The 27011-nt window shown below is 47.0% G+C and overlaps 1 protein-coding gene and 1 long non-coding RNA gene across 7 annotated transcripts in view; one reads left to right on the top strand and one right to left on the bottom strand.

Annotated features, from left to right (window-relative positions):
• The window catches only part of FRMD4A (FERM domain containing 4A), a 546990-nt gene extending 528274 nt beyond the window's left edge, over positions 1 to 18716 (top strand). For 2 of the 3 annotated variants that reach the window (XM_040967964.1, XM_040967966.1), the window contains 6 exons: positions 2200 to 2256; positions 4950 to 5187; positions 5985 to 6152; positions 7000 to 7880; positions 11114 to 11210; positions 12939 to 13010. In XM_040967964.1, coding sequence (XP_040823898.1) covers positions 2200 to 2256; positions 4950 to 5187; positions 5985 to 6152; positions 7000 to 7880; positions 11114 to 11210; positions 12939 to 13008 — 1511 coding nt within the window. In that variant the 3' untranslated portion in view covers positions 13009 to 13010. Of the gene's footprint in view, positions 1 to 2199; positions 2257 to 4949; positions 5188 to 5984; positions 6153 to 6999; positions 7881 to 11113; positions 11211 to 12938; positions 13011 to 17593 lie in introns of those variants that run through there. The other variant, XM_040967963.1, reaches the window with a different exon arrangement.
• On the bottom strand, positions 464 to 26579 carry LOC121148003. 4 transcript variants are annotated; one of them, XR_005882495.1, is made up of 3 exons: positions 22716 to 26579; positions 12991 to 13088; positions 464 to 838 (listed from the first exon to the last, which is right to left on the bottom strand). It is a non-coding gene; the product is annotated as an uncharacterized LOC121148003 (long non-coding RNA). The 4 variants fall into 4 exon arrangements; XR_005882493.1 differs by lacking the exon at positions 464 to 838 and adding an exon at positions 10033 to 10329; XR_005882494.1 differs by lacking the exon at positions 464 to 838 and having other exon boundaries at positions 11474 to 13088; positions 22716 to 23154; positions 24084 to 26579.
• Positions 26580 to 27011: the final 432 nt, after the last annotated feature.

Below are 27011 nucleotides of genomic sequence, written 5' to 3'. Positions count from 1 at the left end.
CTGTGCAACGAGATCCATTAATGGAAGTAGAGGTAGAGAAAAGAATGTCGCTGCATGCCTGGGAGAATCTGCCGCCATGGGCTCATAGTCTTCTCGGCCTATCCCAGGAGCTGAGCTGACCACACAGGCCACATCCAGCCCAGAGCTAGCCCAGCCTCTGCCATCCCCAGGTACCAGGCCATCCGTCCCCAATTCTGGAGAGCAAGCTGGTAGGTGATGGGAGCAGGGCCTCCTACAGGTCACCACCCTGTGACAACCCTGTGTCCTTCTGCAGCTTCCTGTGTTTCCTGGGGCCTCCCATCCCCAGAGCTGCAGCTCAGGCAGACTGGTCTGTCTGGCTCTGATTGGTTAGGGCCTCAAGCTCTGGTCAGGGGTTAGGAGTTTGGGTGATTGGATTTGTAAACTGTAGAAGGAAATACCAGAAAAGTCTACCAACAAGCATCAAGTCTCTGAGGCTGTTGGAATCCTTTTAATCTAGGCCAGCCAGGGCTTGAAAAATCAATGCCAAGGCTCTTTTCACAGGGTCCCACTCATGTATAAAATACTTTTGGCTCGAGGAAGACAGCAAGCAGAGTAGAAGTGACTCGCATCTCAGAGCGCAGAGTTCCAGTGTGGGCAGTGGCACTGATGGGTGCTGGGGATGGTTGCACGGCAGTGTGAATGCCCTCGGTTCTACTGGACTGCATGCTGGAACATGGCTAAGATGGAAGATCTGATATACCACAGTCAGATAGAACACCAGGGAAGCAGCGATGTATTGGAGATTCCAGAAGATGCCACTCAAGTTCCTCAGTCTTACTGTTCACAGCCCATCAGGTAATAGGAACAAAGTGAAGTCCTAGTTTTAAAGGGAGAGAAAAAGACCATTAAAAAAAAATCCGTTTTCTTGAGGAAATTGGAAATAGCAGTGTTTCCCTATCACACCCAGTTGTCCTTGGTCAAGAGCACATAACTTTTTCCCACCACTTCCTATCCGAGCTGTAGCCAGCCAGTCCGTCTGTCTTATACTCCAATTGAGACCTCCTTCTGCCCCTCTGGAGGCACTTGGGGGAGGGGGCGGTTCACAGCTCAGCATGAACAGACAGCTGGGTAGACAGGCCAGGGAAGAGCATCACACATGTGACATGTCTCTGGTTGACTATGAGGAGGTTCCTGGCCCCAGGGAGAACTGCTGGGACTACTGACAGAATCCATTTTAAATTCTTATCTGCACCAAATTATTCTGGCCAAGCCTATAGCTTGCAAATACATGGTTAGCTCTCCAGAGCCACAGGATGTGTTTATATGGATTCAAACAACTTTGGATGAAAAATGTTATCTGCTCTCAACATGTACAGAACATCTGTTGACACAGCAGTTATGTAGTATTGGGCGTCGTGAATAATCTCAGGATGATTTAAAAGGGACTTGGTCATACCTGGAGTTGAGTTTTACCTGGGGAAGCAAACCACCAGTGACATGAGGCACCTTCTCTCTTTGGCACCTTATTGAAATGATATGTGCATTGCAAGGGCTCACCTGAATTTTTTTTTTTTTAAATTTCAAGAGCTAAAACACCAAAACAGGAAGATGTGGGCCTTTTGGTACTTGAGCAGACAGGCGGAGCCAATGGAGAAGCGTGCTTCAGCCTCCCCACTGGCTAAAGAAGGGAGGATTACTTTACTGTTTTGCTCTTGGGTGTGTCCTCCTGGTGAATTGAATAGCCCCTGTAAAAATAGGCTTCAGAGAGATGGAGTCTGTATTTAGCACCCTTGTTTGCTCTACTAATGACTTAAAAAGTTTATTGAGAAGCCATTTAATATTGCCATATAGCAAAGCGAAGTTCCCTACCCTAGTTATGCAGTTATGGAATAACCAGCAGCCCCGTGGCTTAGTCGGTACATGCCCCAAGTCTCTGGGTGAGACAATGGCATGGCTTAAGCAACCTCGGTACTGACCTGCAGCTGCTTGGCATTCCAGTCTCTTGTGGATGGGCACAAATACACACCATCAGGGGCCTCTGCCATACCAGGGTGGGGCAGGGAACTAATGAGCCTGCACAAGGATTGTGAAAGAAATGCCCAGCAGCATTACTGTGTGCAGGAAGCTCTTTCTGATGGGAAAGAGGAAGGCCTGGGGATGGTGAATTCAGTGTTGTTGCAGACCAGGCATTGTTGAAGGAGCATGTTGAACTCACAGACCTGCTCTTTGCCTTCGCAGATGGAAACATTGCCAGCGAAGACAGCTCGCTCTCCGATGCCCTTGTTCTGGAGGACGGTAGGTTAGCCCCTTGCTGGCTGGAAGTCTGGGAGCAGCTGTGCCAGGCCAAGGTGGTGGTTGCAAATGCCCTTGCTTCCCAACACCCACCCATTTGGTTGGGAGTGGAGGGTAGCCACAGAAACACAATGACTGGAATTTCAGCATCTACCTTGGCCCAGGAGTAAGATTTAAAGTGGCAACTCAGTGAGTAGTGCTTTGCTTTTTTAGAAGCCAAATGCACATTTTTAATGGAACAGGGAACCTTAACACTATATGTAGTTTCCTTTTGAAAGCATTCATAAGACCTGGATGAAGCAGTAGTGAAAATGAAAGGGGCCAGCATCATGGCACCAGAAGTTAAGCTGCTGACTGCATCACAGGCAATCGCCCCTTACATGTGCGTGTTTGGGTCGTGGCAGCTCCATTTCCAATCCCAGCTCCCTGCTAATGCACATGGAAAAGCAGCAGAGAATGGCCTAAGTACTTGGGCCCCTGCTACCCACTTGAAAAGACCCCAGTGGAGTTTCAGGCTCCTCATTTTGGTTTGGCCCAGTCCCAGCCATTGTTGTCATATGGAGAGTGAACCAGCAGATGGAAAATAGCTCTCTCGCTCTTGTACTGTCCCCCCAATCTCTTCAATTCTGCCTTTCAAAGGAAAGAATCTTTAAAAAACAAACACCTTGAGCTCAAGCCCTGAAATTTCTTCATATCCCACTGAACTCTTTTAAAACAAAAATTATTAGAGAGGGAAGGACTTTTCATCCACTGATTTGCTCCCCACATGGCCACTATAGCCAGGACTGGTCCAGGCCCAAACCCAGAGCTCAAAAGTACATCCAGGTCTCTCATGTGGGTGAGGATTTTGCACTGTTTTCCCAGGCACATAAGCAGGAAGATGGTTCAGAAACAGAGTTAGATAGAAGGCAGAAATCTGACATGGGATGCCAGCACTGCAGGCAGCAGCTTAGCCCCTTGCTGTAATACCAGCCCTTTCCATTGAACTCTGGCCATTCCCAGGCTGTTTTCTCAGGTAATTCTTAGCACCCCACTTCCCCCTCCCAACCATCTACCAAGGAGAGGCAGGAAACCCCAAACCCAGAACCATCTCTGGGAGATTTCCTGTGGATGTTAACCCAAATTGCTGGGAGACGAGAGCATTAGTTATGTGGAAATATGTTAAGTGGCAGTTATTTTATTTTTTTTTTTTGCCCTTTAGAAACCTCAGGCTGGCAGTGCTAAGTGCCGAGGCAGACGGAAAACATAAAAGGACTATCCGAGTCATTGTAATAATGATAATTGCAATGATAATACTAATGATTGTTCTTGATGTGGGGAAGTCTAGTAAGGTATTTACCCAGTTGCCCTGACGCTGCCATTAGAAACCAGATTGTGATATTCTGATTGTCTCCTTTGCTGCTTGGGTGGGGAGTTTTGGTTATCAGACGTACTGGCCTAGTCTCTCCAGCAGCTGGAATGAGAATGATTTAGCCAAGAGGCTAAATTGTAGAGGAGATGCCAGAACACCAGCCAGTTTGGAGAGCTCACATGTGAGTAGTCTTTTGCCCACATTCTAGCACCCTGGACCTAAGGGGTGTATGGCTTCCCCTCTGGAACCCTCAATCCCACTGCAGCCTCCCTTGTCCTAAGGTTGCTTCCTTGGTGGATCTGAGCAGAGAAGGAACTTCCAGAAGCAGAGCAGCTAACTGGCTCAAGGTTGGGGCTGTGACGAAAAGTTACAGTTGTAGGGTCAAGCAGAAGTGTGTCAGTGAGTCTGAGGTTTGTTTTTGTGTCCCTCCCAACCCTTTCCCCCAGCGAGTCATTTTTCTTCCCCCTCAGTGCCACCTGCCCTGGCCCCTCATCCCTTCCATGCACCCTCCAGGGACTCTGTGCCTGGAATCTTGCCGGTGACAGGTTCTAACACCTCCGTGCTTCAGAAGCTGCACAGTGTTCCTTCCCCACCAGCCCAGCCCACTTCGCTGGGTCCCTCATGGTGCAAGCAGAGGCTGGGAGTAGACGGAGGATCAGCTGATGAGCCAGCTCTCTCTCCCAGCTGCTGCACCTGCTGCTCACCCAACCCCTGCATCCATGTGGGGCTGTCCTTTCTTTTCTCTCCCACTGAGTGCCACGCTCTCTGATACTTGTACCAGATTTTGCTGCCTCCCAGAGTCTGCATTAGCAGGAAGCTAGAGTTGGAAATGAAACCAGAACTCAAACCCAAGCATTCCAGTACAGTACGCAGTGCCCCAAGTGGTATCTTAACCACTTTACCAAAGGCATGCTGCTGTATCATTCTATATCAGGGGCTTGAGCAGCCATAGTTTGGTATCTTCAGTGTCAGGGGAGGGGAGGGGAGGGAATGGACTCTGTCCTGCTGTCAGTCCTCCATGGGTACCAAAAGATGCCTGTATGTAATACTGTGGTTCATCGCTTTCCCAAAGATTTCTTAACACAGTTATGTGTTAAAAAGAGAATACAAATGACACTGACAAAAAGCAGAGAGTAGAACACCAGATGCACTAGTGAGTAATCACACCTGGTCGTTACACACTCATTTTTCCTCCAACAGGTGTTCACTGAGCACCTGCCAGATAACTGCTCCTCACAGCACAGAGGAGTCCGCCCCTGTGTGTCTGTCAGGGTGGGCTGGGGTCTGTCCCATCTGAGATCCCACTTGTGCTCACTTGCCGTCTTTGTCTTTTTTTGGGGGGCAGAAGATTCTCAGGTTACCAGCGCAATATCCCCTCTGCAGTCCCCTCACAAGGGACTGCCTCCTCGGCCACCATCGCACAACAGGCCTCCACCTCCCCAGTCTCTGGAGGGACTCAGGCAGATGCACTACCACCGCAATGACTATGACAAGTCACCCATAAAGCCCAAGATGTGGAGCGAGTCCTCTCTGGATGAGCCTTATGAGAAGGTGAAGAAACGCTCTTCCCACAGCCATTCCAGGTGAGGTGGGAGCTGAAGTGCAGATGCGAGAGTCAAAGGGCTGTCTTTAGTGTGTCCTCGTTCCTCCCCTTCCCCAGGCTGCCTTTCCGCAGTGCTGCACTCATGCGCCCTCTGGTGCTAACACTGCTGAGGTGCAGCTCTGTCATTCAAAGGGCAGTTGTGTTTTTGGCTCCAAGTCAAGGTGTTGGCAGATGGTTTTAAGGTTGTTAAATTCCACAGGAATTAATTAGGAAATGTTTGGGAACACCATTCCAAAATGGCAAATGAGAATCCAGTCATAGGAATCCCTCAGTGGCTTGGAACTCCAAGCCACCAACTGGCAAAATTCTGAAGCCTGACAGCTATAGTCTGAGCTATATACATTAGCAGCTCATTACATGGCTGATGCAGAGAGGGGTTGGGGAAGTCATCTTGGTCCACTTCCTCACTCCTCGGCTTTTCTTATTTCCTTTCGTGACACCCTATGGAGCCCTAAGAGCACTGACAGGTGAAGGTCTGTCTCTTGCAAATCCAAAGCTGTGTGGGCAGGGACTCCACACATCAGCCACACTGCATGCTACAGAGAAGGCAGACAAGGTCTCCACTTGACATTGCAGGGCTGGGAGGAGTCAGGGGCAAGGAATCCAGCAGCTACTGGGAGAAAGGGGCTCAGAACCGCAGTACTCACTGGAGAGAACAAGGGAGGGAAGGAGGGAGGAAGGCCTGGGCAAGCTCTGCTGAGCCACAAGCCTATCCACTCTGGGACAAAGGGGCTGTTGGGTCTGGCCATGAGCAGCATGGCTTCCTTGTCTCTGCAGCGGCCACAAGCGCTTCCCAAGCACAGGGAGCTGTGCTGAAGCGGGGGGCGGGAGCAGCTCCTTGCAGAACAGCCCTATCCGTGGCCTGCCGCACTGGAACTCCCAATCCAGCATGCCATCCACACCAGACCTGAGGGTCCGGAGCCCCCACTACGTCCATTCTACGAGGTGAGTCGGCCATGGGGCCACCCCAGATGGTGGGTGGAACTGGCGGCAGGAAAGGTGAGGCGAGTTAAGAACCAGGAGTACCTTACACTGCTGGGATGATCTTTTGTTAGACAGTCCTTATCGGACTTGCTGCTGAGGTCTAAATCTCCACTGGATCTCGTTTATCATCCCCCAAGGTACAAATTCTGAAAGGAACACTGAACAAGTCCTAGAGGACCGTGTGCTAGGGGCTTCTGGTTCTACCCCCGAGGAACAGACACAGGGGGAAGCCATACATGGGGGCCAAGCATGGGGTGCAGTCACTACTGGGTGCTGCTGATGGCTACCCCATGGGGTGGGCTTCTGGACAGTGATAGTAATGCGAAGTGTCCGCCTCACTCACACTCCTTAGCGGTGTACTTGAGTCTTCAAAGAGAGAACTGTTGGTGTGGGTCTCACACTTGTATGAGGTTATCCCATGTGAAGAGCCACTGTTGTCTTAGGACCTACGAAAACATGCTATTTCATAGCGTTTAGCCCTGTACTAAATGACACTTCTCTGGGTCTCTCGATCTGTAGAATGATTTCCCACCTTAAAAAAAAAAAAAAAAAAAAAGAAAAGACCTCCAGACACTAGCATACAATTGTCAGTGCCAACCCTTGTGTGAGTCCTAGCTTTAGGTCCACTTCCTGTTAGGAGACAAAGCCCAAGGCCTAGTTCAGCCAGGGCCCTATGGGTCCCGGAAGGACCCATACCTGAGCCTGCCTATTTCACACTTCTGAAATCCTGCCAAGGAAGGGCTCCACGGATGTTTCCTCCACCCCTGAGTAACCCCCAGACCTACCCCGGGGCCGCGTCTCCCCGCAGGTCGGTGGACATCAGCCCCACGCGACTGCACAGCCTCGCCTTGCACTTTAGGCACCGGAGCTCCAGCTTGGAGTCCCAGGGCAAGCTCCTGGGCTCGGAGAATGACACGGGAAGCCCCGACTTCTACACCCCACGGACTCGTAGCAGCAATGGCTCGGATCCCATGGACGACTGCTCGTCTTGCACCAGCCACTCGAGCTCGGAGCACTACTACCCAGCACAGATGAACGCCAACTATTCCACGCTGGCTGAGGACTCGCCATCCAAGGCGCGCCAGCGGCAACGGCAGCGGCGCCGTGCGGCGGGCTCGCTGGGCGCCGCGGGCTCCGGCAGTCTCCCCAACCTGGCGGCGCGGGGTGGCGCGGGCGGCGCGGGCGGTGCGGGCGGCACGGGCGGGGTCTACCTGCACAGCCAGAGCCAACCCAGCTCGCAATACCGCATCAAGGAGTACCCGCTGTACATCGAGGGCAGTGCCACGCCCGTGGTGGTGCGCAGCCTGGAGAGCGACCAGGAGGGCCACTACAGTGTCAAGGCGCAGTTCAAGACGTCCAACTCCTATACAGCTGGAGGCCTCTTTAAGGAGAGCTGGCGCGGCGGCGACGAAGGCGACGCGGGCCGCCTGACGCCATCGCGCTCGCAGATCCTGCGGACTCCGTCACTGGGCCGCGAGGGTGCCCACGACAAGGGCCGCTCTGCTGTGTCGGACGAGCTGCGCCAGTGGTACCAGCGCTGCAGCGCCTCGCACAAGGAGCACAGCCGCCTGTCGCACACCAGCTCCACCTCCTCAGACAGTGGCTCGCAGTACAGCACCTCATCCCAGAGCACCTTCGTGGCGCACAGCAGGGTCACCAGGATGCCTCAGATGTGCAAGGCCACATCAGGTGAGAGGTGTGGCAGGGGTGGGACCGGCTAACTGCTCCATGGTTTCAGGGGCCCGTCAGAGGTGCTGGGTGGGGAACTTTGCTGGCAGGTGGCATACACTCAGCGGCTTCCTACCCTGCCCTTCCAGAGCCTGTCTCACACAGAAACTCCACACCTAACTGGGTGGCCTGGTGGCCAGCTTGCCTGGCTGTGCTTCTTAACACATCTACTTGGCCACTTGTGCCTGATGGATGGCCCTAGCAATGTTTTGGCCCAACCAGTGGTTCACTTCACCCCAGGGGAGGGGAGCATGGAGACCCCCACCGCTGAGCACAGCTGCAAGTTGAGGCTGGGTGTGGGTTTTAAAGCCACTGGCCTTAGTGAGGTGCTGGTGGTATGCATTTAACAGGGTGCCTTTATAGAGAAACTCTTAGGAGCCACAAAGTAATTGGTTTCTTTTAATACCCTGATATTACACTTGACATTTTCCATAGTTTAAGGTCTTGCTTATATAGCTGAGATTTATTTACTTGTCTGGAAGACAGAGACAGATTTTCCAACCACTGATTCACTCCCCAAATGGCTGCAACAGACAGAGTTGGGCTAGGCCAAAGCCAGCAGCTAGGAGCTTCATCCACGTCTCCCACATGGATGGCTGCAGCATCCTAAGCACTTGGGCACTTGAGCAGCACCTCCTCTGCTCTCCAGGTACATTAGCAAGAAGCCAGATTCAAAGTGCAGCAGCCTGAGCCCGGCACGGTAACCTAGCAGCTAAAGTCCTTGCCTTGTAAGCGGCCGGGATCCCACATGGACGCCAGTTCTGATATTGGCGGCCCAGCCTCCCATCCAGCTCCCTGCTTGTGGCCTGGAAAGCAGTCAAGGATGGCCCAAAGCCTTGGGAGCCTGTACCAGCATGGGAGACCTAGAAGAAGCTCCTGGCTCCTGGCTTCAGATCGGCACAGCTCCAGCCATTGTGGCTACTTGGCGGAGTAAACCAGCAGATGGAAGATCTTCCTCTTAGTCTCTCCTCCTCTCTGTAAATCTTAAAAAAAAAAAAAAAAAAAGAAAAAAAAAGCGGAGCAACCAGGACTTGAACCAGTGACCATATGTAATGCCAGTGGCACAGATTATGAATTAATTCACTGTACCACAATACTGGTGCTACCCTTATATTCTTAGACTGGAACACTCAGCAGTACTAGAGCAAGTCAGAAGTGAAAAAAATTATATGCTTGCCCTTTACATTCTCTTCCCCTCCCTAAGAAAAAGGCACAGTGTCTGTGACACTCAGATGAGCATCAGCTGAGCAGTTATGTTGGGCGGTCTGGGCTCAGCACTAGCAGCCTTTCGCAGTCATTTGCAGACTTACCACTCACAGACAGCGAGGTGAGAAGGGTTTCTGCTGCCTGCTGACAACCGGAAAAGGAAATGAGGGTGGAATGGGTATTGAAGAATAATAGAAACAATAAGCATTCTAATAAAAGGAGAGGGGCTAATGTGGCGCAGTAGGTTAAGCCACAGCCTGCAATGCTGGCATTCTGTATGGGCACTGGTTTGAATCCCAGCTGCTCCAGGTCCAAGCCAACTTCCTACTGATGCCTGAGGAAAAGCAGGAAGATGGCCCAGGTCCTTGGGACCTTACACCCATGTGGGACACCCAGATGAAACTCCTGGCTCATGGCTTTGGCCTGGCCCAGCTCTAGCCGTTGCACCTATCTGGGGAATGAATTAGCAGGTGCAAAAGTTCTTTCTCCCACTCTCTTGGCAACTCTGCCTTTCAAGTAAGTAAATCTTATATTAAAAAAAAATTATATTTCTCTAACAAATAAGGAAAGTTTTAACACCATTTATTTATTTTTAAAGATTTGTTTACTTTTTATTGGAAAGGCAGATATACAGAGAGGAAGAGAAACAGAGAGTAAGATCTGTCTGATGATTCACTCCCCAAGTGACTGCAACAGCCAGAGCTGAGCCAATCCGAAGCTAGGATCCAGGAGCTCTTTCAGGTCTCCCATGTGGATGCAGGGTCCCAAGGCTTTGGGCCGTCCTTGACTGCTTTCCCAGGCCACAAGCAGGGAACTGGATGGGAAGCAGGGCTGCCGGGATTAGAACCGGTGCCATATGGGATCCCGGCGCATTCAAGGCGAAGACTTTAACCACTGCACTATCGCGCTGGGCCCAGTAAATCTTTTTTTTTTTTTTTTTTTAAGTCTAAAGCAACTAGAAGCAGTTCCAAGTCAGGAATTTTACCTGTTTTTAGTAAGAGAGTTATTTAAGTAAAAGCAAAGACCAGGGAAAATTGAGTGATAAGAAAGCTAGGGAAGGGGAATTATTTGGGAAACTGAGGGAAATTCTTAGCACAAAGAGGAAGACATGACCACCAAAGAGCATCAGGTTCTTGCATTCGGCACCCTCATCTCCACTCACTGACTTAACAGGACATGTTGGCCAAATGGTAGGCTTGAGAGACTAGAGTAAAAATGAGGCAGGTACAAAAATTGTACCACAACTTAAGGATTCTAGACCCGTCTCCATTTGTACAGTAAGCCCAGGAAAATTGGTCATGACTTTCAGGAAGAGTCAGGGCGAACATTTTGTGTGTTCCATGTCTAAGATACGACGGTCTGTGACCCTAGGGGAAGGGCCAGCAGCTTGTACATAGAAAGGTGTGTATGTTCTTTTGGGAACTTGTAGCATTTATCTAGTAGATTTGCTTTAAAGAAATCAAGATTTTTTTGAAACATATTTTGGAACAAAAAATGTTAAGAGGCCATATCTGATGTTTAGTGATGGGAAGGGTTCCATTCCCAAAAGAAAGGAAGGATTGAAGTAGGAATGAATTTCTACCAAAACTTTCCCAACTTGACTTCCATGCTACCCATATCAGTAAACTCAGAATCAAAACTGGATGAGCTGTCAAAGCCCTGGTCAACTTCAAGGTGTGGCCAAGGTGGCAGATGACAAACCACGGGGTCCTGCTGGGTAGACCCCTGGGGCCTTCCCTGCATGAGCCGTGCCCAGGACACCTCCTTCAGGGGGTTCCTGGCTGCGATCCAGGCCATCCCTGAAGATACTTCCTGTTGCCCAGTGGGCACCTGGAATCAGACTGACACTGAGATGCTGCCCTGGGGTCGCACCAATCATCCCTGGAAATGGTGACTGCTGGCAGCTGAGTGCATAAAGGCTAAGGAGTTGAAAGCGCTTTCACTTGTGTCTGACTTCTGTTTGCCTGTCCCATGCCACCTACTTCCAGCTGCCTTACCTCAAAGCCAGAGAAGCTCAACACCGTCGAGTGAAATTGGAGCCACTCCACCAAGCAGTCCCCACCACATCCTAACTTGGCAGACTGGGTGAGTTTTTCTTTTACAGCCTTTAACTCAATTCTTCCTCCACACCTGAGACTGTCTTAGCCAGGAAGAGTGTCCTAAATATTCATTCCCACTAGTAGAAGCATGTTAACACAGGAATGATGAGGGCACATGGCTGGCAACTTCTTCCATTCAAAAGAGGCTCTCACCTTCTACCCCACTCCTTTCCCTCACTGTCCCTTTGTAGAGGTGAATTTTATATGGTCCCTGGAAGGTGGAAACGGCAAGGGGAATTTTTTTTGGGGGGTTACAGTTCCAGACAGCATTTAATTTGGGTTAATGCTGACTCAAAATACCAGGCAAAAATGTCATAGACAAGAAAGAGGGCCAACTACTCACAATGAATTTAACACAAAATGTGTTTGTCCTGGCCATATACTTATTCTTTAGTAACAGAGAAAGGGGATCAGATACTTGGAGATCTTTACACAGAAGCTGTCTGCAGCAAAATAAATGAAACCCAAAGTCAGCTCATTTTATACTTTAAATGCAACTGAAGCTTGGTCATCTCACAGCTGCTCAGGGTGCCCTGAGCTGCTCAAGGTCTGGCAGATCTGCCTCGCTCTGTAACACCTGCCTCTTCTGTCTCTCCTGTCAGCACCTCCTGGCTAAAGGAGTTAAGTGCCCCACCCCTTTCCAGCTCCAGAGTGTCTGGCTTACTAGAAATGTCTGGAACAGTGTCACAGCTGTCTGTAAGATGAAAGCCACAGTTCCAGAACTGGTTCCCCCACCTGCAATCAGGGCCCCCACATCTCGTTGATATTATGCTCCTCCAAGTTGACCTGTGGTGGTTTTCACCTAGGATTTCCACCACCTTAATAATTTTATGGAAACTAGGAGGTATTTGCCATGTACACAAAAACTAGGAGCTGCTTCTAACATAAGCACACTAAGATACTCCTCACTGCAACCGTGCAGTTTTAATGCAGCTCCAACATGTATGTTTGTCCCCAAGTCACATAGCTGGAAGGAGCTGGAGATTTCAGTTCTGCTCTTGGGGACCCTAAACCCTGCTCCTGGTTTGAAAGCATGGTCTCCAGACCAGTAGTCTGAATGTCACTTGGGACCTTGTCAGAAATGCATCCTTGGGCTCATCTGGGGCCTACTTAAGACAAACCCAGCAAGTTGTGCTTGTTTTTAGCACGTCCTCCAGGAGGGTAATTGTGATGCACTCTCAGGTTTGACAGTTCCAGAACCTTCCATGCACTGCTTGTTATTCCTACAACTTTAGTGTCCTTGTGTCCACTCCTGCCTCTCCGTCCTTTTAACAAACCATTAACAACACTCCCTGGCATACCATCCACATTCAAGTCCATGTGGGCAGGTAGCCTGTGCAAGACCTAGTGTCCAAATGCTAGACTCAGATTAACTCATAAAAAACATGACATCCTCCTGTGTATCCACACTTCTGATGGCTAACTTAACTCCTCCCAATGAGAAGCTTAACAATGACTGTTCTCTATAAGAAAATGAGAGACAGTGGACAACAAGGGCCAGAGCCTGCCCTCCCATGAAACTAATAAGATTTTCTGGCTCAGTTATGTGGGCTGGAAGTTCTGCATGACTAGAATTATTTGTCACTAATGCTTGGGTGTGTAATTAATCAGTGGGTCTCTCCAGTGCATGACTAAGTTACTGAGCATGTCTGTGTCAGTTTCTCTCTGTAACCTGACTTCTCTTCTCTTCCTCCTTCTGCTTTCCTTTGTTCAGAGAAGCAACAGCAAACTCACCCATCATGGATGGGTCTGGGTCTCCAACTCACCAAAGTACTGATGAATAGAGGTATCGTAAGGGAATGTCGTGTCCTTCTGCCATGAGTGCGTGATCCCAGGTGTGCTGCCTTTGTCCATGCCATAGCTCCTACAAGGAAACACCTGAGTGTTAGGAAGGCCATTATACTTCCATCTCTCTTCTGCATACATGGGGAACTCTGTTTGTAAGCTTGTTTTTACATCAGATGTATGGTTATTCCCAATGCTGCTTCCCAAAGACTCATAAGCAAGTATTACACTGCCCCCAGGGTCTACACATATAACAAATATTACAGAAGTATCATACTCATGGAGTAATTCCTGTCCATGAGAAAAGCAGTATTACTGCACCTTAAGTTTTAAAGCACTCAGGTCAGAGTTGACCTAGAATACAAGAACAGTAGTCATTTCATCTCAGCATTCTCTGAGTGACAGCAGTGTACTGGACCAGATTTGTATGCCCTGGTTAGCCCACAAATGAAAATCCTCCTCATCCTCATCTTCATGACCTGAACACTCGTTAGAACACTGATTCCCAAGCATCATCCTGGCCTGTGGAACCTGAGTCAGCATAATAGGTCCCTGGGAGAATCAAACACATGCTGTTATTTGGGAAGCAATACCATGGTGCATGCAGACACTGCTGTTACTATAGCACTCTGGTTCTTAGTCCCAGAGACATTACAATCTGATCCACAAGACACTGAAATTAAGTAGCATTTAGAGGATAATTAAAACATCAAGGATATGATGCAGAAATGGTCAGCTTTAAGTTAACTGGATCAGAAAGTAGACCTATTACTAGATATAGCAGTTCTAGAAGTTCAAATCAACAGTTTGAAAATCAGGAGAAGTGCAATGGAGATGAGATACTACCAAGTTTATGCAGTAAGTGCTATAACATGTAAGATGCCAAGAGCCTTCTCACTGAGCTACTGGAGAGTGGCTTCAAAGGCTGGACACTGACCAAAGGGCCTAGCCAGGTGGAGGCCATTCCAAAGACAGAAGCATACAAGCAGAAACAAGGATGGGAGGACATATTAGGAGAAGAGCAGAACTCATTTTGCTGTAGAGAAAGAGCTGAACTTTATCTTGGAGAGGAGGTCAGGACTAGATCATGAACAAATTAGAAATGTGAAGCAGTTTTTCCCACAGATCACCTGAGCTGGCAGATGGAGGATTAGAAAAGCAGGGCTTTGCCTTTGAAAGGAAAAGGGACACCTCATCCTCTGGCTGCCAGAGAAAAGGAGATCTGGCAACAGAACAGTAGCTAGCGAGCAACACTGCTGACACTGAAAGAACTGCCCCTGCCCCCTTACCCCCTTACCCCCTTTATGGGGGACACTGTCTTCTGCTGAGGATGATGGAAGTGGAGTGTGAACTTGAGAATTCTGAAATAGATCGGAAAGAGCTGCTGTGGGAATATGGTCAAGTTAGTTTCTAATGAATTAAGAATGAGTGTGGCACAGCACATGTCTGGCTGACTCTGAGAGCCTCATCTCTCAGCCTCGCTCAGCCAGTAACTGGTGTGTAAGTTAAAGCATATTTCTCAATTATTAGTGCTAAGACAGGAAGGTATAAAGCCTTGCTCAAGACTTAGGAAGATAAGCCCTTTCTAAAATGTGCATCAATTTATGAAATTTATAAAAAGTAATTCCAGTAAAAATCCACCCCCTAAGATTTTATGTTACACATACCTCTGCCCCCACCTCCCTAGGTCAAGCAGCTCGAAGCCCCCAAGTTCCACAAGCATGTGGGAGATGCAGGCTCATGAATTCACCACCTGCCTTGGCTTAACCAAGACTCCCTCAGGACACGTGCCTGAGCCCGTCTGAGTTAATCCTAGGAAGGCACTTTCTCACCAAGGAAAGTCCCACAGGCAGCTGCCAGCAACAACCTCAGCAGTCACCACTGCTGGCACAGTGGCCAAGAGTGCCCAGGTGCAGGCTACTTTTCCTAGGTCACAGTTTAGGGAACATACCCTCTTGGTCTCCCACATGGATGGCAGGGAACCAAGTCCTTAGACCTTCTACTGCCTCCCTGCCCCATTAGCAGGAAGCTGGAATGGAAAACAGCGTGGCTGGGCTCCAGCAAGGTAGACGGGTATGGGATATGGGCATTGCAAGCAGAGGCTTAAATCAGTGCACAGTGTTCAACTTGCTTGACTTTTTAAAGAAGAGACAAAGCTTTTCTGTTGGTTCTCTACCCACATGCTCACAACAGCCAGGGCTGGACAAGGCCGAGAACCAGAAACTCCATCCTGATCTTAGCAGGGTCCCAAGTTCTTAGGCCATCTATCACTCGTTTTCCAAGCACATTAGCAAGGAGCTGGATGTGAAGAAGAGCAATGGGGACTCGAACCAGCGATCTCCTGGGGATGGTGGCACTGCATGTCACAGTTTAACCTACTGTGTTAGGATGTCAGCTTTCCCACAAACCTTGTGAAAGACCTTTTTCATATTATTCTCTGAGGTTTGTTTTGTGGATATTTGAGAAGTTCTGGTGGGGATTAAACTAAGGTGAGCCTTCATTTATGTCTATGCCCATGCAGCCAGTTATTTGTTCCAGGGTAGCTGACAGGACCACTTAGAAAAACACTGGCAGAGGTACTTCCTTGTAGTCTATCAAGCCCCTAAGGAAATTTTATTTCAGAGAGTTCCAGCTCACTTTTTTGCATAAGAAAAAAAATTTCCATCAGAAGTCTGAGAAACTGTGTCAGTTTGAGTTATTTGAATATGAAAAAGAAATCAATTTAAAGAGCAAAAAAGCAAACAGGAGTGTGAATTTGCTGATGTTACTGGGAAGCTGAAGGCAAAGCCAAGGCTATAGCTTACTGCTTCTCTCCATCACCAGCACTGCTTCCCACTCTGCTTGCTTGCTTGCTTGTTTTTTACTTGGAAATCAAGATTATAGAGAGGTGGGAAAAAACAGAGAGGTAAAAGAGGTCTTCCCTTTGCTGGTTCACTGCCCAAATGGCCAGGGCTGAGCCAGGCCAAAACAGGAGCTTCTTCCAGATATCACACGTGGGCGTAGGAGCCAAACGCTAGGCCATCTTCTGCTGCTTTCCCAAGTATATCAACAGGGAGTTAGATCACAAGTACAGCAGCCACGACTTGAACCAGCATTCATAAGAAATGCTGGTGCTACAGGCAGCGACTTAGCCCATTTATTCCACAATGCCATATCTCCAACTCCAGTTAACTACATTCTGAGTGGGAAATTGGCATTATTGTAGCTTCTGAGTTGCTTATCCTTAAGGCAAGCATTGTGGTGCACTGAGTTAAACCAAACATCTGCTTGTAATGCCAGTACCCAGTTTCAAAGTACTGGTACAAGTCCTGGCTGCTCTGCTTCTGATAGCAACAGAAGATGGCTGAACTGTGTGGGGCCCTACCATGCATGCTCAGATGGAATTCCAAGCTCCTCACTTTGCCCTGGTCCACCCCTGACTGTTGCAACCATTTCAGTGAGTGAACAAGCTGCTGGAAGATCTTTCTCCTCTCCTCTTCTGTCCATTGCTCTTTCAAATGGTATTTTTAGAAATCTTAGTAAAACATTCTAAAACTGCCTGTCCTTGTTGTGGCAGATGGCACAAGGCTAGTGGCTGTGACTGGAGAACACCAATTGGCCCAGTTGGATCCTGCATCTGTTCCTGCTGGGAGTGGCAGTGGCATATCGCCAAGACCACACAGTTAGGGAGGAACTGATTGACAGCTACAGCATATGTCTCCTTGGAGGGCCCAGCCACCTTAGCCATCCCGGGCCAGCTTTGTGGGATAGGATACCATGCCAGCATCCTGCAGGACCACTGGTTCAAGTCCCTACTTCTTCATTTCGATCCAGGTCCTTGCTAAACACCTATGGAAGCCACAGAGGATGGCCCAGGTGCTTGGGCCCCTTGTCACCCACGTGGGAGACCAGGATGGAATTCCTGGCCCAGCTCTGGACACTGTGGCCATTTGAGGCATGAGCTAGCAGATACAAGATTTCTTTCTTTTTCTTTCCCTGTCAATTTGACTTCACATAAACTTAATTATTTCTGCCCAATCTAAATAGTAGAGAAGCCCTTTTCTTTCTCCTATATACTTTACTGTATAATTTTAAAAGCACATTTTTAAATAAACATGAAACAATACAAGTTATTTTGAATAAATAACAATGTCTTAAAAGTCCATAAGCATTCAAAAGATCACCACCCTTTCACAATGGGGAAACATAAGATTTGAAATCTTCTCCCAAGACATATAAAATCTACCAGTGACCAACAGGGCATTCTCAGACTTGGCCGCCCCGAATGGTGTTGGAGGAAGCATTGAAAGTCCAGTGCCCAAGCAGCCCCAACACTGTTAGGCCAGCCTGGAGCCGTAACACCAGGATGCGGCCATGTCTGAAAGCCCACATGTGAAGCAATAGTTTGCTTCTTCCTCTTTTACAGATGGAGGAAGTTCCAGAAAGGTATCTGTGTGGTTTTCCTCTAGTCTGTAAGAGTCCACAGAGAGGCAGGCTGTTGCCTCTGCCTGGGGCCCTGTGTGCATGAATACTTCCTTCTGCACCCGGTCCCATAAATGCAGCTCTCTGCTGACCATCTCCTCACCCTTCTTGGACTCCCTACAGGAGCTATGACAGCTGTTTCCTGGATTCCTCCCTGTATCCAGAATTAGCTGATGTCCAGTGGTACGGGCAGGAAAAAGCCAAGCCCGGGACCCTCGTGTGAGCCAACCCGGCCTGCTCTGACCACCTCGACACCATTTGGAGTCACCTCACTGCCTCTCATTTGCCTTACCCAGACGCACTGTCACCTGCACCAGCTTCAGCCCTCAGCACTTTTTTCTCCCGTCTCCGCATTCCCTTCATCCTCCAAACCTGACTGAGGAGACATTCTGGAAGGTTCCGGTCCCACTGTGTGTCTCCTGGCTCTCTTGGCCACAGAGAGCCAGACAGCAATCCTCAATGGCACCTCAGTGGCTTCCCTCTGCCATGGCAGTCCCCAGGCCAGGGACTGTCAGGGAAGCCAGCTGGCATCAAATTCCTGCAGACAAGTGGCACTGACAGAGAACAGGACAGGGGCCTCAAGTACTGGGTGATCCAAAAGGACAATGAAGCTGTGTCCAGGCTGCTCCACCAAGGCCAGCCAAGTATGTCATGAAGAGGACGCCTGGGAGGGATGTTCGGTCTACACCTGAAACACCCCTTTCTTCACAAGGCAGCACTTAAGGGAGTGGCTGTGATGGGCTGGGAGGGACTTAGAAAGGAAAGACGTTCAGACACACACAGGAGGACCACAATTAGTTTTGTGCTGCCAAAGATGAAACAAATTACAAAAATACACGAAAAACAGGAGAGGGGCCAAGAAGACATTCTTTCTGCAGCAAAACTTCATTTAAATTCTAAACTGTGACTACACCCTACAAGTCAAGGTCACAAGTTTGTAAATGGCATCCTCTACTCAAGCCTCTCTTCTGTCTTGGGGCCACATCCCCCTTCGCAGACAGCCTGGAAGGTACCCCGGAGTGCAGGGCAAGGACGAGGACGCATTGGCTGGCACTGCTGCCCCGAGAGCCTGCAGCAGCCTGGACAGGAAGGAAGCCGGGAGCAGAGTGTGCTGGAAACCCTGGACCGTGCAGGGGGTTGATCCCCAGACCGCCTACAAAGCTGCTTTCCTCTTGGGATTTGTAGTAAACATAAGGTGATAATTGCCAAAAGTGGTTCTCTCTCATTAAACCAACCAGTAAATGTGTATCCTGTGTTTTTGCACAAGGTGTTTCATTTTTTTTTTTTAAATGGGAAACCAAGGGAAAAAGCACATTACCATCCATCCAAGTGTTTTTAACTGTTGTGGCTCGTTTTAATGTTTGTTAGCACTTGTGTGACAAAGAGCTCAGATCCGACTTCTCCTATGTGTCACTTTTTCAAAGGACCCAATTATGCCCTTAGGTGGCAAGATTTTACTCATGTGTCTACTAGCCAGCAGGCAGAGCAGGGCTGAAAAACATATCAGCTCCCAAAGGGCCCGTCTACCTACAACATGATCGCTCACCTTGCTGCACCATGTTGGTCCTCAGACACCCAAAGAGGAAAAAAGGAGGAACAAAAGCACCACGTGGGAGCTGTTTGTTTACATGTGTTTTGAGCTATGCTTGATACACACCTGGAAAGCCATCAATCTTCAAAGTCCTCAAAAAACACTTTTCTAATAACTAACAAGTGCACAATCTTAGTTGGGTTACTCAAGATGGCACAAGAAGGTCTCCGCAGAGGTGGTGTGCTGTGCTTGTTGGCGCAAGTCGGGGGGTGGGAGGGGACTTTGTTCTCCCTTGTGATGATTTCCTATTGGAAAGGCATTTCACAGCCAGGGACAGGAGCCAGGGTGGGGGTCGTTTTGTAGGAAGGCAAAACTGAAGTTAGCTTTAGCATAAAAAGAAAAAAAAAATCTTTGTTTTTCATGTCTGTGTAATCCAAGAATAACAATAGACTCTACCAGACCAGGAGGGTAAGATTGGACACTTAAATAACCCCAGTGCTCCCTCTGGTGTGGCCTGGCAGGCTCTGTAAGGAGCTGAGCTGGAAATGCTGTGTGGAGAGGAGGCTGGCCACAGCTGCCTCCACTGGGGCTCAAGGGGATAAGCTGAGATCTGCTTTCGCAGAGCCTGTGCCAAGACTGGACTGGGATTCTGGCCTGCTAAAGTCCTAGAACAGTGAACCTGCAGATTATTTTACTAAAGAAACAATTCTAGGGCATAATTGGGGAGCAGTGGTCCTTTTGTTGAACTACAAATAACAGGGTTTTAAAATTTTCCTTTCCTGGTTTGGAACCATGGTACATTGGACCATTTTCCATTCTCCTAAAAGATCAATGCTCAGACTGAAACAGGAAAAATCAAAAGGGAACTAGAGACAGTGGTGAGGCTGCATGAATAAAGGTTAACACAACATGTACTATCATATGTAGTCAACTTGATCAAGCTTTAAATTTAGCTGAGTTACAAGGAATGGGAGGCCAACATTCTTTCTAAGAACTTGGGTTAGATTTGGGGAGGCAGACAAGTATGGAGTGGAAGCAGGAATTACAGTTCCAGCAAACATCATGATAGTCTGGTAGTAAAGACAGAGATTAAGTAAAACAGGTTTTACTGTTTAGCTGTGTTCAATTAATACAAAAATGTACATAAAGTGTTAGTCCTTACAGACTGACACAATCGATGATCAGTGTGGTGAGAAATGTAGTAATTGTATACAAGCACTTGAAAACTCTTTATATAGCCCTATTTCTTTAAAAAACAAAATACAATGAAGTATAAAGCTCCTGGTCTGATATAAAGTCCCTATTGGATTCTTTGGATGCGTGTAAAAAATGACCTGTGTACACCAGGAGACTGGTGAAAACCCATAGACTATGTTGTGAGCCAGGTTGACTTTATTATTATATTCAGGTGAGTGTTGAAACTGTTAAAATTTCAGTTTGTTTTCACTCGATCTTAGTTTAGCTCTAACTATAGCAAACCCATCCAGGTGCTATCAGATGACCAATTACTGCTTAGTTAACTAGGTGTAAAGTTTTACATATGTTAATGTCAATAGTTTATTACAAGTTGTGTAAAATGGACTCTAGTTTAATAATGGGGGAAAAGGTTTAGGTTGCTCCTGAAACTGACTGTAGAGCATGTAAAATGACTTTACTGGATTCTGTTCAACTGTAATCAAAAGATGGATGTTGTAGACAAAGTTGCAGAATTAAAAAAAAAAAAGAAATCTGCTTTTTAATTTATTCTTTTTGTATTAAGAATTTGTATAGTAACTTTACATTTTGCAAAACAGTGTTGTCAACACTTATTAAAGCATTTTCAAAATGAAAAGATCCTGTTTTTTTAAGAGACTGTGTTTGCTCCCAAGTGTTAAATACCTAAATTTTCTCCGGAAGCCATAATTCAACTGCCTATGTCCTCCAGTGACCACCTGCTTAAACATCAGGCTGTGGGTACATTCCTGTTTGCCTGCTACCTAAGGTAGACAACTCCCCTCATACTCAAGTTTATTTGTATTACTTATGCAAGATAATAGTCTAATCAAGAGCAGGGATGTCAAACTAATGGGCTGTTGTAAGCCCCGCAAAATCACTTGGTCTAGCCCTACCAATGTATTTGCAAGACTCAAAATTCATTAACTGTGTAGCAGGCTAATTTTTATGTTGATAATTCTGTATGTCCTACAAGTGTTATTACAGATACACAAAGGGTTCCCTACGCTTGGTCTAATGATGGTCTCCTACTACAAAAAAAGGAGGTGTGTGCCCCCCCCCCGGTATCACCCCTGGCTTCATGGGAGACAGGGAAGGCTCTCAGGGAGATGTGCCAGTGCTCAGACCCTTCCCGTCAGTGCTGTTCACCACCAGTGCAGCTCAGATGCTGCCTTCCACCTGTGATTCACATCTCGCCATGTACTGACTGGCTGACTCTGCTAGACTTTTCTGTGGTCAAATCTCTGGCCCCTAATGAAACAAACATCTCAACAGCAGCAAGAGATAGGAAGTCTGGCCTTCTAGAATAGGCTGGCATGGAAAGCCCTCCCAGGATGGACATTTTGGCCACTGACCCTGTCCAAAAGGAAAACAATCTGCCAACTTCCTGAATCGTGTCTGGAAGGAAGCCTGTTAAAGACTGCATTTTCTACTTCCTATGCTATATAAACTTTTAGGGGAAGGCCTGAGAACCCCTTTCTATAGGAAAGCAACCAGGATGTCTCCAAATAACACTGAAAACAACAGAAAAGAACCTCATACACACTTTCTACATGCAACTGTGTCAACTCAGCACATCTGTGCTCTCATTAAGCTCAGGCTATGAGGAAAGCAGCTGGCAGATAGGAAAGTGAGATGACTGCCATTTCTTTCCTACTCCATCCTACCTTTCACCTCTCTTTTACATAGTGCCAACAAGGTAATTCCAAACAGCTCTTATTTTAATTATTAGAAAACATAAATGCTCCAACTGTAATAGGAAATATTAGAAATCAGCAATTTTTAAATTTTTCCAGAATATCAGGGCAAAATATTAAAATTCTCTGAGATTCTCTGAGAGATGTGAAGGAACCAGAGATGAAGGCTAGTATCCAAGTGGTGAGTCTAGCAAGCAAGGCATCTTGCTGCACATTCAGGAGGGAGCAGAGATTCTCCAAGGCTTACATGCTCATGGATGAGACATGAGGGCACACAAGCAGTCACGGGAAAGGAGACACAGCATTCAGCAGACAAGAGAGATTGACATGATCCCCAGGATCAAAGGCCAACAAGTAGGCAAACAGAATACCACTCACTAACACCTCACCCAAGGAGTTGGGGGGGCAGGCAAGGGGCAAAGGAGCCTACAGAATACACCATCTTTGGCTACCACAAAACCATGTTTCATCATAGTTAATATTCACTTGGGCAAGATCTTAAAGGCTTGCAATGCAATTTAGGAAAAGAAATGATACGGAGAGTTAATCAATAGCACCCAAAGGTTTATAATTGCATTAAGATGTTTCTGGTTTTTTTTTTTTTTAATCAGAATCCCGTAATATCCCCAGAAGTTAGCAAGGTCCTTCTGTTTTTTACTTTTTTCATCTATTTTCTCTCAAACTCTTTCCAGTCTGCTTCCATCCCTCCTATTCAACCAAACCCAGTTCCTGTCAAGGTCAAAAACAACTCTGTGCAATGCCAAATCCAATAGTCAATTCTCTATTTTCATATTATGTGACTTACCAGCAACACTGGACACCATGGCTCCTCCTTGCTTCATTGAACACTTTCTTCACATTCTGCTGCTTTCCCTCCCATCACAGTTCCGGATTCTCCTTGGTAGTTCTGTTTCATCTTCCTGATTTCTCCACCTGGGTGGACTTGCTTCACTCTTGATGAGTACTCTTTTTGTAGTTCCCATCATGTCTCATGGTTCTATATGCCAATGGCACCTATTTTCATTCCTCTAGCCTGACTTCTTAAAATTCATTCATCCTACTGCCTACACAACCTCAGCACCAGGATGCATAATGCTAACATGTCCAGAACTGCACTCTTGGCCTTACCCTCCACATTGGCTCCATTTATGCCTTCCTCTGCTCAGTGCTGGTAACTCCAACCTCTTAATGTGTGGGCAATCTTGGGGCCATCATGATTGCTTGCCTTCTCTCACACTTTGTGCCTGCAGCAAACAAGACGGACATGAATTCCCTACCCTCTGTGATTCATGTTACACTAGGTGAAAATAAAAACAAATTGTTTAATATATCAGAAGATAGTAAGAAAGCAGGGGTAACTGAAAATTTTATCTATGGTAGGAAGAAACACATTTTTTCTCAGCCAGGCAAGCAAAGATCCTGGAGGTAGAAATAAACCTTACAATTGCCTCCATCTTCCATCTGGTGATGCCACCCTCTAAGTGAGATGGGAAAGAGGCAACAGCATAGGGTCAGGACAGAGGAGAGTAACACAGCTTGAGGGCCCCTGGGAGACTGGACTCTTAACTGTGGGTTCCTCCCAATGGCACTTATTAGCCAGGACATGGCAAGAAGTAAATGTCAGAGTGTCTTAACCTGGGTTCTGCTCATGGGCAGAAGGACAATGGTGTAGGTTAGTAGAAGGTACCAGTGACTAATTGAGATGGTGATGAGATCTAGACTGACCAGAGAAAAGGGAAGTAGAGGTGTTGAGAAAATAGAAGAACATGGGAATGACTGGACAAAGTGTCACAAGGAGAATGAGGAAAACAGCAGAGCAGGAATAAAGGAGGGAGGGAAAGGATGGTAGGGCTTTCTGACCACAAAATGGGCAATACAATTGTTTCCTGCAACCTTACATTTATCCCAACTGGTGGCAAATCACATAATCTAGGGAGAGAATTGTTGTGTCAGTGAGAACTAGTGGCAAACCCATCTGAGTTTGGGATTTCTGGAGAGGACAAACACTCATGCCTCCCTTCTTAGAAGCTGAGAATCTGGTTTCTTGTTTGACCAGACCAACTAGTTTACCAGAGATAATCTGATAATATGAATATTAATCAGACAATGAAGTAAAAGGCAAAATGGAGCATTCGGTCCCACCAAGACTTTGGGAAGCAGACACCACACTTACGGCTGGGCAGCAAAGGCAAGGGTCTAGGATGATTAAAATTCAGAAACTTGAATGATGCATCTTCTGGAACTAGCATCAGACCTCCAAGAAGTGAATGCAGGCAACTAGTCCTGGTACCTTGGGAAGTAGAAGGGATCTTGCAGAGCTGGGACTCAACTCTGAAGACAGAACACCAGTTGATATTGCTGTGATTTCAGACTGGCAAGATGACTGGAAATGCTGCAGACAAATCAACCAGCCTTTTAGGAATGACTGGCTGGAGACATGCTGCTTTGCCAGGGTTATCAGGAAAAGGAAGCAATCAAAAGGAATATACCTCTCCCTTCCACCTTCCTTCCCTTTCAGGTTCCAGTCCTGCATGTCTACTGTTGCTGGTAAATTCCAAACAAGATTGCAGCAGAAAAGGAGGGAGGTGGTTTGCAGAGCTCATGGCAGCAGAGTTCAGGAGATATGTCTGGAGCTTCACAACCAGCACACCCACTCTTCCCATTCCGTTGTGACTCAACAACACACTAGAAGAAAAGGTGATCTGAAAGACTTGAAAATCTCATAAAAAGCTCGAAAATATACTGCCATAACATACAGGACAAACTAACTTTGAATTTTTAAATTAAAATGCTTTATAAAGTACAAAACACACATGCGTTTTTGGGCCCATATTGGTACAATATCAGTTATTGTTTTAGAAGGAGTTGTAGTGATAAGTCAAAATATATCAAGCTACTTTACCCAAAATGATCACATTGCCACCAAGTATTTTCTCAAATATCTATCACATCCATAACAAGAAATTTAGAAGACAGTTTATTCCCCACAGTTATTTTTTACTTTCATGGAGTTTTGGAAGGAATAAAAGAGAGGAACAACAGCTGGACACTTTTGTCCAATAAATTGGGTGCTAAGGTTCTCCAGAACTCCATTTGGCATCTGTTCCATCACCTGCTGGTCCTTGAACTGCTTGTAACATCAGTGTGACTTGAGGCTTCCCTAAAACTGCAATCATGTTATGTTAGTATCCACAGAACCAACTCAAGTGAGTGTTGCCTCACCTAAACTTAGTCAGATTTTATCACAGCTGAGAAAATCATGACCTCAGAGCACCAGGGTATACTTGCCAAGAGTCTTGTTGAGTTTGAAGGCTGAGAAACTAGAGTAGTGTATATTGTGCAGAGACTGAATTAAATGGAAACTCAACTGCAGGAGTCTACCCAGTCTTGCTCTCATGTGATGGTTACTTTTGTGTGCCAATGTGACAAGGGCAGTAAGTGGCCAGCATTGGGTGTGTCTCTGGGAGTATTTTGGATGAAGCTAACATGTGAACCAGTAGAATGAGTAAAGCAGTTGGCCCTTCCTGATATGGACAGGCTTCAGTCAAGGAAGGCCCAAACAGAGAAGGTGGGGATTTGCACACTGTGCCTGAGTGCTTCAGCTAGCCTATTCATCTTGTGTTTTTAGAATGAACTCGCACCATCAGCTCTACTGATTTAAACATTTGGACTTTATAAAGATTTCCACAAGATAGCACTTGGGCTATCTTGGTACATAGAACTTCCATTTCAGGCCAGAATTAGTTCTCACATTACAAATAGCAGATCATGGGACTTCTCAGCCTCCATAATGTCATGAGCCAATTTGTTACAATACTTCTCTTTATCTCTCCAAAAATACAAATGCATACAATGGGTCTTCAAAAACTTGACAGAAAAGGCATACTATGAAAACATTGTGTGTGGACTTGGAAAAACTTTACACCAAATTAGACTTAATTCCATTTTCCATAAGATTTTTAAAACATCCTCATATATGCACATATGTATGTTACTGCAGGGTGGCCACCAAGTAGTTTATCACAGAGGCAAGCCTCAGAATGGGAGACATATTGTAATACATATATTTAGCAGAACATGGAAATGGGGTTGACATCTGATTATAATTGCCTGGGAAGCTTGGGGTTAAGTCCTGTCTCTGCTCCCTGCTATACAGAAGGGGATGGCCCAAGTGGGAAGCCCTACACTGGGTTTATAGCTCTCAGCTTCGGCCTGACACAATCCTGGCTGTAGTGGCCATGTGGGGAGTGAACCAACACAAGGGAGATCTCGCTCCCTCTCTCTCTGTGTGTCTTCTGAACAAATAAGTAAATACTTCTTCAAATAATAATAAAAAAACTGTCAAAAGATCAACAAAATCTAGAGTGGGTGAACAGAGAAAAGATGTGCTGATTTTGATCAAAGAAGACAACAGAGGAAAAGAGGAGGAAATGCACTCCCAGGTGATGGTTGGAGGGAAGTCTGCAGTGAAAATTCTAGAGAAAGTGAGATGCCACGAAGCAAGGATGGCATAATCATGCAGAAAGGCATCTCCATCAGAGAGGCTCCTGCATCTGCTGGCTGCAGGAGATGCCAACTGCTTAGGGCGAGGTGTGAGAAGCCTCTTCATTAGCAATTAAAAATATATATATTGGTTACCCAATACTATGTCAATTAATTCCATAACGTTATAAATTGTTGCTGATGTTATGTTGGGGTTTTTAATTGATCAGGATGATACTCTGCTGGCTCTACCTTCAGACCAGAGATGGTCTCCCCAACAAGCCGTTGATCTTATCTGATCAATAAGATGCTGGACTCTATGCTTGATATATGCTTGCAAAGAAAGAATCTCAACTGAACTTGAACTGTGGTAATACAACAAGGTGGAGGAATCTACCATGGGGGAGGGTTATGGGATGGGTGGGGGGAATTCCAGTACCTATAAAACTGTTATCACATAATGCAATGTAATTAATAAAAATAAATAATAAAAAGACCAGGCCCGGTGGTGTGGCCTAGTGGCTAAGGTCCTCGCCTTGAACACGCCAGGATCCCATATGAGCACCAGTTCTAATCCTAGCGGCCCCACTTCCCATCCAGCTCCCTGGCTGTGGCCTGG

This window comes from Ochotona curzoniae, unplaced genomic scaffold (assembly GCF_017591425.1).
Source record: "Ochotona curzoniae isolate NIBS_2020 unplaced genomic scaffold, NIBS_Ocur_1.0 scaffold_4683, whole genome shotgun sequence".
In the NCBI taxonomy this organism is placed as follows: domain Eukaryota; kingdom Metazoa; phylum Chordata; class Mammalia; order Lagomorpha; family Ochotonidae; genus Ochotona; species Ochotona curzoniae.
The sequence above is the reverse complement of the archived record's forward strand: the minus strand, read 5'-3'. Positions and strand labels throughout refer to the sequence as shown.